Raw genomic sequence first — 12,450 nt, forward strand, 5'->3', positions numbered from 1 at the left:
ATCCTATCATCAATACCACTACTTTTAACCATCATTTTCAAAGTTGTTCGAAGACAAAAATGGTAATTAATAACCTGTGGAGCAACAGCCCCCAACAGCCTAGCTACCGACTGCTGGCCTCTCTCGCACATGCCTCAGCAGAGGTGGGTGATCATGCAAGCAGTTATGGGGTGGCGTGTGGTCAACACGAGGAATCCCCAGTCCTTGTTGTAGGTTTCCATGACCGGGTCACACTATTGATTCGTAGCTCCCCAATTTCCTCACGGGGGTGGGTGGCTGCTGTTCCCATGCCCTGGCCAAAATCTCAAGAGAAAAGTTGTTACGCTTTCCCCAGGAGGCTCGAACCACTGTACATACTTTAGCCAGAGCACAAAGCCTGACATCTTAGACTGCACGATCATCGTGTAGGTCTCTTCATTAAATAAGGATGGCAAATTAGAACAATATCTTGCCAATATTACAAAATCCTAAAGAATTATAAAGATATGGAGGATCTTAATTTGGATTGCAAGCACTAGTGTATGCAGGATTTTTTTTTTTTCTGGAGAGGGCTGGAATTGTAAAGGTGTATATTACACAGCTCCCTTCTAGAGAGGGCCGGATACACAATAAAATCTTACATGATCACCCCTCTTAAAAGTTGCTCAAAGACAAAAAAATGGTAACCGGGGGTCATTTTAAGGGAATCTGCATTTACCATTTTGCCCCCAAGTCATTTACCTCTCTCATTTGAAATTTTAATTTCCTCAAAATTTTGGAGGAGGCAGCAGCCCCATCAGCTCTCCCCTGCACATGCCAGTGATTGCAGGCACTGGTTTCTGAAAGGAAACACTACATTGCAGATTTTCTCATATGCAGCAGGAACGCTAAATTAAGCATTAATTTTGCTACAATGTTCTGATAAAAAATTTACCCCTAGTTGGTCAAGAGGTGAGCCACGTGATCACCTGAATTACTTTCCCTTTGCAAATCAAATTTAAACCTGTACTATGTAGTCTATTGTTTGTTTAGCAGTCCTTTGAAGTATTAGGGTTTGGTATCAGTCATGAAGCATGCCTTTCAGCAGTCGTCAGGATGATTCTCTGACGAACATCTGATGAAAAATGAGTGCAATGCTCATCCTCGACTGACTGTGTTACCATTTTAAATATTTTATTATACTGGTTTAATCCACTAAAATATTTTTGTGTTGTTTTTGCATGTTATCAAACAGTGCCGTAATCTCCCATATTATCTGGTATACTGCCAACTTTTTTCACATATATATAGAAATTGTCAGAAAACTTCTAGTTGTCAGACTTCTGTTTTTGTTTTACTTGCATTGGTGTTTTATATCTATTATCTCTAATTAATATGTAATAAATATATACAATAAATAAGAATTGCTGCTGTAAACTAGGTCATATTTTCAAAATATGGAACATTGAATAACTACAATTATGCAAGAAACTGTTGCTAGCCGAGCCAGATTATAATGTATTTCTCCATATCAAAGGTGACAATGATTCCATAGACCATATGCATTAAGGGCATGTAGGAATGGTTTCCATCTTCAGGTGCAAAATTCTCCAATCCATAACCCTCTGCGGCACGCTGTGGAGCACTGTTGCCAATTTAGCTCTTTGGGGGCAGATCTGGCTCTTTCATGCACTCACTTAGCTCCTAAAATTTGGAAATGCTCCAAAGGAGCTTTTTAGCTCCAAATCTAGCCCTTTTAGAATTATACTGTGGATAAATTCACATCCACATTATATGTTTCATATCTAACACCATTTGGGGGTGCATTGGTTATTTTACGTCATTATTTTACCTCTTACATAAATTATGATGAGATGCCTAATGTTATTTATGTGTCAATACAAATTGAAGTACTTGTATTCCAAAACAAATGAAGAACTTACCCCGACTACTAATTTTGATATGTGCTCCCGATACCCCTGCATGCATCCTCTCTTCCTCTGAAACAAATCTCTTTGGAGGTGGAGGACCAGAGTCTTGAACTTCCTTCTTCACGATTGCTGCTGCGGCTGCTGCCTCCCGCGCTGCCTCTCTAGCTGCTTCAAATGCCTTAGCCTGCTCCGCAACCTGCCTTGAAACCTCAAGATTAAGAGCTTCCTTCTGAGGTGGAATATGTCTTTCTTCATTGGCTGCTGCTGTGTTGTATAGGTTCCACAGTGTGAAACGAGACATTTCCAATGCACTCAAAGAATCCCTTGGTGAGGTGGAGGTTGGTGGTGAATTCGAACCTGCAAAATAATGTCGAAAAATCTAATAAATTGGATTAAGAATGATAATTTTTGTATAGATGTATTCATTAATTCTTTCATATTCTGCAAAATCAGGAATTACTAGAATGATATCGTGTCAGTCAAGCAACTTGAATAGGTTATGTCTTAATGCCCAATTATTGCAAGATTTTAACCTCATTGAATATATATGCAAATGTAACCTCTTGCTTTTTACATGAATTTTGAAAACTGAGTCAATATGAAATGCAGAATTTTTTTATGAACTATAATATATCCACTATAACACTATCTGGAACTTGCTTGAAAGTCAAATGGTAATTTCCTAATTGTAAAAGTTTACAAATATTTTCAACATCTATTGCTTAGCACTATGATTAACATTTCATAAGGTTAGGCATATGGGCACACTGAAAGAGATCATGAGATTAGAACTCCTCTTTGAACTCTATTTTTTCCTAAATAAAATATTTGTCCCATTTTTCTATTCATAAATGCACTCAAAAGATTTTCTCCATTAGTTGAACCTTCTTTTAAAAATCCTGAATTGATAGTGTGAAATATGCACAATGCAGGCAAAGGTTGCAGCACTACAATTTTTCATGGTAAAATTTTGCTAATTGGAGCCTTCTTTCAGCACTACATTTTCTCTAAAACAGGAATTTTTAATCCTGTATGTATGCAGGCCTTGTGGTGAAAATTCAGGGCTGCTACTGAGAGTTGTATTTTCTGTTGGAAAATGATTAAATGCTAAGGACTAAAATGCTAATGCTATTATGCTAAGGACACACCGTGTAAACAATAAATGCACCCCCCCCCCTTCCTTAATAGGATATGTAATGTGTTTATACATACATAATTTATGGAGGAGGAGTTAAAACCTTACAACTTCACTGCTTCTCTTCCGGCATGATATGTTCACAGCATACTTTGGCATTTAGGGACTCTTTCTGACAGGAAAAATAACGGCCGTGGCAACCGTTAATTGTGTGAGGCATGGCTGCATATATACAGGATATAAATGCTCTTTTTCAGAACTTTTATCACATAAACAAGCCCTCAACATTCAACAAGCAAAATTTTCCTGAGTAAAGTTGTTGTTATTGTAGGGCAAAACTCTTTTGGCTAATCACGAGGATGAGCATGAGTGATGATATGATAAAACCGATGAAGGGACACTCACAAAGACACCAATGCTCTGGCCGAGAATCGAGCCGGAGACCCCTGGCATTGTAATGCAATGTAATAACCACTAATAAAGTTGCTTAACTTTCCTAAAAAGAGTTATAATATTCTATCACCCTTTTACAGTATAAGAGAGAAATACACGTGCACAGGAATTAAAGTTGCCCCAAGATACACAGTTGACATAAAGGAGTGAAGAAGGCTACGATAAGGTGAGTCCCTAGTGACTCTAGGTGTTGGTAACAGAACTGAGTTTTCTTTGTACCTGCCATTCCGCATGTGTGAGAAAGATGGAAGAGGCAAACAGACTTGACACAGCCAATAACTTGACATACAAACACACATGACAATAAAGCAAATTTAAGCAAAGTTTCTTCCATCCCATCTGAGGCAGGATTGTCAACAAGACTTCATGTGCTGACTCACTGCTAGAGTATCACAAACTCAGTGTTGTGTCAACATGGTCATGAGAGCTCATTGTTGCCTCTGACACATTTCCAAGAACTTAAAGAACGCTTGTAGACATAAGTACCCAAATAAATGCACACCACAATGCATGGCTTTTCACAGAAAAAAAAATGAGCTATGGTCGCTCTGTCCAGTCAAAACATCTCTATAGGTTGCATTGGGTCAAAGGAGCACCCATAATGGTATGTTGAAATATAATTAATAAACTATAAATCTTCATAATCTCCTACAATGAGTATGTTGGTAATTTATATGTTTGTACTACAAGGTTATATCAACAACACTGCATTTTCTCTTAAGCATATACAAGTGTTCTCATTTAAGTGTTGGATTTTCTTGACAGCGTGGTTCAGAAAAGACAAAACAAATATGCACTTTTAAACTAAGCACAAGTTAGCATTGCACTTTACAGATATGGTGATTTCAAGAATGAGGATTATTATCTACTTCATTAAATGTATAGATTTTTCTAACATATCAGTGAATCATTTTTCCCAAATGTATTGTTGTCCTATCTTATATTATTTAGCTCTTTTAGTTTATCTTTAAATTAATAATCTGGTTTAAAAAAGACTTGAATGTGAACTTTTTTGTGCATCTAAAAAACAAAACAACAGGATACCCTGTTTGGTCCTCTTCTCATTTACTCTCAAACTGAGGGGCTGTTTCGATCACAACAGTCCAAAACATCTGCCGTAGTTAGGAATAGGGAAATTATAAGAATGCTTACATTGTTAGGATTTTAGTACAGCCACACATAATCTGGTAGAAATAAACGGGATGTTAGTAATGTTAGTTAGTGATAAAGCAGTTATATTAAAAAGCAATTTTGAAGGAGTGCTCAGTGCAAAAAACAAACCAGGTGAAGTTTCAATAGTGTGAGATAACTAGGGACAGCCCCTGTGCCCGTGCATGTCCATACCTTGTCTGCTGATTGGTGGTGTGGAAGCTGAACTCCTCAGTTCCCTGTTTAAGAGCTTCACATACTCCATCATACGGGCTTCGAATTCTGATGTGGCCAAGCATGAAGGTGAGCCTATGTAAAAACGAAGCTCTATTATTGCTTTATAATTGCTCATTTCAGCTTGTGTACTGAGGAAAATAATATTAATATGTTACTAAAAGAAAAATATAAACCTGCAAACCACTCAATGTAATTTAATAATTATGGATATAGGTATATGGGGCTTAATGTGTTTCTAAGAAAACTGATGCATTGCAATTTCTTTATCGTTCCTAAGTGACTGGTATTCCCAAAAGGAATTGCAAAATTGAAACCAGATATTCTACAATATCCTTCCATTCTCTAAATAAATACATTCGTCAAATATTATTTATAAACTTATCATTTTTCCTAGTTTTAAATATATATGCTTTATAAACGTTAAATATGGGGTATACCACTCTTTGAGAATCAAAATAATAAAAATAGCTAACTTTATGTTTTGGGGATCATTTGTATGACTGATTTTATTGACATGTGAAAACCTGCATCTTTTCAAGAAATCCACCATTATAGCATCAACACACTGAAGATATAAACTGTTATACAAACGTTACTCTAACTAACATTCAAAGAATTAACAGTTACTTCGTATTTTTCTATAAATACATTCTATATTACTATCAGGGAGTAACTGTGATTAAAGTGGCGTTGATACACACATGTTGAGGTAATTTCTCAATCTATTTTACATACAAGAAATAGAGTATAACCATACAGTTTGTCCTAAAAAAGTTGCCAAAAATCCTGGAAATGTGTTTTAATAAAGCAACAGTAACTGTATGTCATTCAGCAAAGCAGGAGGATCTTGAGGTGGCCACTGTTCTCCCAACCCAAGTAATGACAACTGTTGGCCCAACGGTATGTTCTTACATTTGGCCGATCATTTTCAGTACAGTTGGCATAACGTTGGACCAATCACTTTTGGTTACTTTGGAAGTTATGTGTGAATTTTAAAAATGTCTTGAAACAGTTGTGATTTCAATGGAAAGTTATTCCGAAGTAAAATATTCTCTGTCAGAAAATCATACTAACTCCCTTTACATGCTCTTTAAAAGGTAGTTAATGCTTAATATATATATATATATATATATACTCTATGTGATCAGAAGTATCCGGACACCCACCTGAAAATAAAGTACAAGTTTGGGCAACCCTCCATCGTGAACACTGGCAGTCAATACAGTGTTGGCCCAGCCTTAGTCTTGATGACAGCGTTCACTCTCACAGGCATAATTTCAATCAGGTGCCAGAAGGTTTCCTGAGGAATGGCAGCCCATTCCTCGCAGAGCGCCAAAATGAGAAGAGGTATTGATGTGGATCGGAGTGGTCTAGCACGTTGTCGGCATTCCAAAACATCCCAGAGATGTTCTATGGGTTTGAAATCAGGACTCTGCGCAGGCCATTCCATTAGTGGGACGTTGTTGTCGTCAAACCACTACCCCACAAGCCCTGCAGTATGGACGGGTGCTCGGTCGTGTTGAAAGACACAATGGTCATCCCCAAACTGGTCTTCAACGGTAGGCATCATGAAAGCTGTTAAAATGTTAAAGTAAGCTTGTGCCGTGACATTGCCATGTAAAGCAACAAGGGGGCCAAGCCCCCTCCAGGAGAAACATGGCCACACTGTAACCCCACCACCTCCGAATTTCACTGTCGGCACTGTACAGGCTGGTAGATGTCGTTCACCTGGCATTCGCCACATCCACACCCTATCATTGGATCGCCACATTGTGTACTGTGATTCATCACTCCACACAACGGTTTTCCACTGTTCTATGGTCCAGTTTCGATGCTCCTTGCACCACACGAGGCGCCTTTTGGCATTTGTCTGTGTGATGTTTGACTTATGGGCAGCTGCTCGGCCATGGAAACCAAGTTGCCGCACCTTGCGCCAAACAGTTTTGGTGCTTGGAGTAGATCCTGATGCAGTTCTGAATTCCTGTGTGATGGTGGCGATGTATGATTGACGATAATGCTGTACGACCCTCTTCAACACTCGATGGTCTCTGGAGGTCAAGATGGGAGGTTGGCCTGCACGCTTTTGGGTTGTACACATCCCTTCACTATAACATTGGAAACAGTGGACAGAGGGATATTTAGGAGTGTGGAAATCTCACACACAGACTTCCTACACATGTGGCAACCAACCAACTGACCACGTTGAAAGTCTGTGAGTTCCTCAGACCATCACATACTGCTGTCTCACACTGTCTGCAGACTACTGAGTTCGCTGACTATGTGTTCCACGCGGTAGATGGCAGTAATGTGTCGCCCTCTATGATAAACACACGTTTCGCGGTGTGTCCGGATACTTTTGATCACATAGAGTATATATATATATTAACCCCACATAAAAATGTTGAAAAGACGCTTATGTACAGAATTTTATGCACAACAACCACACCTGTGAAATTTAAACCTGTTGATCTGAAAAGAAGAAGGAAGAAACTACTTCCCCCTCCACAAATACTGTGAACTGATCAAGCATGGGGCAAATGAATTTGCTGAAAGTAAACATAAACTGCGATTCAATATGGTCGGAATTTTGACCAAGTAAGTCTTCAAAGTCAACTTGGTATGTTATCTGTGGAGCTCCATCAAAATAAAAACTTGATCCACTGCATTATATCTCAAGTATGGGATTCGAGCACACACAATGCGACCTCATGCAGGGAAAAGCACTTATACGTCCTTTGCAACGTCATTGTTGTGATCTTCAAACAAACTCGGGACAGGTACAACAAACTATGACGTCACTAGCTGTCTCGGAGGTCGAGACAACCAACAAGGCATGCGCACTGACCCTGACCTCTGGTGTCTTCCATCAACTGAGCGCCAATTTGGCGAGAATTCCTGGCAGCACATCATTTATCATATTCTAGTCCGAAACTTGAAACACCGACATGCACTGATTGCAACGAATGTTTGTCGAATTCATGTCGATGTAATAAAAATATATGCGTTCTTCAGTGTCTCAGATTCAGCAGTAACCCTGCGCATAGCGGGTTCCTTAGGATTTCGGCAGGAGGAAAGTTAAAGGGGAGATGATATCAATGAACATTTGAAACTTCTCTTTTACATTGATCTTAAGCTGATGTCGATTTATTATGCAATTAAAAATACTGTGCCAGAAGTTAGTTTCGTGGATCCAAGTTGGCATAATCTTATGCAAAATTATTTGGCAGTTAGGAAGTTCCAAAACCTTGCAAATGTCCCAACTCATGCAAAACCTTTCTGTGCGGGAGGTTATAAAAAAATAACACAATGTGTGGATTTTATTTGGTGGGAAGATGATGCGACCATGGTAGGCCTATATAATTCATATGTGTGGGAGGGAAATACTTACATTGCAAATAATATTCGTGGTAACTGTAACCATAGACGTAACTTGACTGTGGCAAGGGGGCACTTGTGCCCCAAAAAATTTCAGGTTTATTAAAATTAACAAGTTTTTCGGTAATCTCCTGGGACCTGAGGAGCAGAGTAATAAAGCGTAATATGTGTGATTTCGCAAATGTCAGTAATTTAGCAAATAATCCTGGACACTATTTTCCCCCAAGTTCGATTATGCTTCCTCAAAATCAGGCCCCAAATTACGCCCTTGAGCGTAGCAGTATCGAATCAGTATTAATAGTTGCTATAGGTTGGGACAAAAGCTATTGAAGTTGATTTAAACAATGAAGAACACTCTTATTTCATTTTGCAGAATGACGGATAAATAAATGAAAAGTAACTCTTGGAAACTGTTTGAGTGTTCATATTATTTCATGCCTGCCACTGTTGTGTATTAGTTAAGTTAGGGGTCTTGGGTTCAAATCCTGGCAATTTTCTGATTGTTATCTAATTTTTCTTCCATAAATTCATCGTTCATTCCCGCGAACAAGAGAAGCAAGATAAATAACAATGAGAAATAAACCCATCTTATTTCAATAAGGTCACACACGCTTGAGCAAAACATTAGAAACAACAATTTTCATACATATTAATTTTTAAAAATAGATATAGAAGTTGACGTGAAATTCAAGAATAACTAATTTTGTAGATGGTATAAGTGCTCTGAAAAATCAGTTTCGTTCCAAAAACATAATACGAGCACGAGCTATATTTTCCCAGAAAATAACAGCCGTCCAACCACTGGAAAAATGAACAGAGCCTACCGGTAAGTTCCTCTTGGATAATTACAACGAACTTATCTCGTAAATGGTATGCGATGTACACGTCATTATCGTTTGCATGGATGACACACCCAAGCTTTATGGAGCGAGCGTCAATTTGCAATGCTCTTTGCCCCACCTTCCCCCAATGTCAACCGGTGATGAAACCGAGGGTAATGGATGAAGCCCGCTAACGAGATTCGTATTAATTGGCTACCAGCCGTGATTGACAGCCGAAATCATGGAAATCCACGCCCCTTAATTTCTCAAGCAACGGCCCAAAATGGGAACAATATGAAAGTGCACCTCTTGGTTGCATCCAATCAGCGTTTGCTTTGCTATTAAGGGCAATCCTTTCATAACCCATCAACTTTTCTTCGTCTCTTTTTTTTTCCCCCAGGTAATTTTTTACCTTGGTGGAATTGGCTGTTAGAGAAAATCCCCCAAGATTGTCAGTACAAGGGGCTTTTGGGAATTTTTGAGTTAATTTCTCCTTTGCATTTTAGGCATTTGGCAGATATACTTAAATATCTCTCTGATGTCTCACTCACAGGATCCTGAACTAAGACAGTTATTGTATTAGTAATCATTCTTCCTAACTTTCATTTTGCACATTGATCAACTGGTTAATAATTAAGAGCTACCTATCTAGTGCTAAAGTGTATTAGAGACAATACACATAATATAGTTAGTTAGTTATTATATACATATATTCCGAGAGGACGTACAATTTGTTATTGAGCGAACAATGTATAGTGTTGATGAGTGATATTGCGCTACGACGCCGGAGGCGATTCGAATCCCGGCCTGGACATTGGCTTTCCTTTTGACTCATCCTCATCTTCGTGATTAGCCAAAAGTAAACGAATAAACCAATCATGTTGGGTGATCCTGGAAATGCATCTGTGTGTATACACCTTTTGGCGAAAACTCTGTGAAGGCTACATTTTTGAGCTTATGGTAAGAAAATCACAGTAGCGTTTCGCATCATAAGTTGCCCTCCAACTTGACAACAAGAACTCTGAAATAAGTCCATTGCACTGTTAAGGAGGGGCAGGTGGCAAAGAGAGGCGAGCCATCAATTTTGTGACCCCGATAGCTGCCGTAAATCTAGGGTGATTTATTAGCTGAAATTCGCAATGGACCTAGATATATCAAATGTCTGGAACGCAATTGCATTTGAGCAAATTTAGACAAGTTTCCAAATGGCGGATGAATGTCTGGTTTTTCTTTTGTTACGTACGTGGTGTAATTTTCATCACCTTTAACTCTATCGAAAGAATATTTTCGTAGTGTGCGAAACTAAACTCACAGTAGGCTAGTGTTAGGGCATAATTGCTACCGTGGTTTCCGGAATCAATAAAAAAACAACCAAGACAAGATATAGCATAAAGAAGCATACTTTCATTGGGATGGGTGAGGTATTTTCAGGTGCTTCGATGTCCATTCATAACTCTGAAGTTCCTCTCTTTTCTATATTTTTCCTTCTTCTGATTCTCTCTCTTTCCTTAGTTCTTCCTTTGGTTCTCCATTACTTCCTAACCAGTTGTTTCTATTGATCTACGAAGAAGAGAAATATCCTCAGTCGCTGTCTTCGAATTCTCAACCGCAAGTGAGTGAAGGGAGCTTGAGCGACGCAATCAGGTGTTTACCATGTAAACCTGTCCTTGCGTTGCCAAAATACGTTCTTCAACACATCTTCGTCAACTTTCTTCAATATTCGTATCATCGTGAAGGGGAGAAATGTACACGGCGAAATCAGAGACGAAATGTTTAACGTTGTTGAAATTTCAGACGATGAAGCAAGAGAAGAAAGTTATGCGCATGGCATTACGGAGGCACAAGCGAATGGGAAACGAGAGGAGAAAATAAATGACTGTCAGGGTCTATCTCGTTCTTGGTAGAGCCTTATTTATTTCTCTCAGTATCAGTATCGCTTTTTATACTGTTATCCATTTCGCTTCCGGTCACGAAAACCTATAACAAAAACCGGGGTTCGTCGTGCTGACCACACGTCACCCCGTAACTTGTCGGATGATCTCCCACCTCGGCAGGTGCAAGTGAGGACGGCAGTAGGTACGTAGGCCCTGGACCTCACGGGCTGTTGCGCCACGGGTTATTTATTGTTTGTCCCTTTCGCTTAGACCTCAACCTGTGGTGCCGACCTCCGTGGTGGGGTGGTTAACACAACACGCTACGACGCCAGGGGTACCGGGTTCGAATCCCGGCCTGGGCAAGGTTGTTATTTATGTATGACCCTTTATCAATTTCATATCATCACTCATCTTCATCTTCGCGATTAGCCTGGGGCCTCCCCGATGGCGCAGTGGTAGAGTCGCCGCCTTGTAATCAAGCGGTCCTGGGATCGATACCCGGTGGAGGCACATAGTGGATCGGATCCACTGTGCACAAAGTGGACTTAAACATCACATCAATCAATCAATCAATCGCGATTAGTCAAAAGTGGTAAAAAAGCTAAGTAAAATAAATCAACAACAACAACAAAACATGTGGCACGCTGATTATAGTGTAGCATGATACGAAATCAGGGTCCTTATGTTCCAATCCCGACTAAGGCAAGATCATGTGTATTCATTTTCTCATCTATTTCGTCAAACCATCGTCCATCCGCGGCACGATTAGTCTAGAGGAAAAAAAGCACGACTGTTGGTGGAAATCTACTGCGGAAGAAGGAACAATCATGCGTTGTGAAAAAAAAATTACACGGCTTTTACATGTTAAATAAATGACTAACGTGTACGTATTGTACGGCAGAGTGAAATTGTTGGCTCTCACACAACTCGTTGTTTCACGTGCAATTTCTGCGCACCAACACCTACCCTATTAGCATACTTGTGTGCAGCCCACATCCTTTTCGAAGAAACCTTTTCTTCATTACAATATACCACGCTTATCTTTAGAAAGCCCACTCCAATGATGAAATATCAAAGTATAGGTGTTCTCAATTCGCAGTCGATTGTTAATTTGCAGCAGAATGCGTATAGGCTAATTACTGCCCATGGTCTAATTCACGTTGCGAGCTTCGCTTATAGTCCAGAGCCCATAGTGTCTTTTAACACATTTTCACGCAGGCCTGTTAAGACACAAGTGATAAAGACACATCATAACTTTTAATATTCCTTCGTGAAGTTTCAATAAGGATGCATAAGAAAAGAAGGCCCAAAGACAGTGATGCATGGCTTTGTAAGTGCGCGATTTATTTTCCATTGCCTTCAGCATATTAGGAGCTTCGAAACGAGTCACACGGAATACTTTCCAGCCTATGGGCTGTTTCGAAGGATAATTGCTTGTGTTTTTATGCCAGGACGATAATCAGGCTTTCCATCATTGGTCAGCACCTTTGGATTATACGGTCGAACGTAAAAATAAT

The 12,450-nt window shown here is 39.4% G+C and overlaps 1 protein-coding gene across 2 annotated transcripts in view; it reads right to left on the minus strand.

The window, feature by feature from the left end:
- Positions 1–12,450, minus strand: part of LOC145994608 (AT-rich interactive domain-containing protein 3A-like) — a 457,226-nt gene that overhangs the window by 18,991 nt on the left and 425,785 nt on the right. For both annotated transcript variants that reach the window (XM_083130657.1, XM_083130656.1), the window contains exons 7-8: positions 4,822–4,935; positions 1,902–2,246 (exon numbers count right to left, since the gene is read on the minus strand). In XM_083130657.1, coding sequence (XP_082986783.1) covers positions 1,902–2,246; positions 4,822–4,935 — 459 coding nt within the window. The remainder of the gene's footprint in view (positions 1–1,901; positions 2,247–4,821; positions 4,936–12,450) is intronic.

Source organism: Lepisma saccharinum, chromosome 11 (genome assembly GCF_977018435.1).
Source record: "Lepisma saccharinum chromosome 11, izLepSacc3.1, whole genome shotgun sequence".
Lineage (NCBI taxonomy): Eukaryota > Metazoa > Arthropoda > Insecta > Zygentoma > Lepismatidae > Lepisma > Lepisma saccharinum.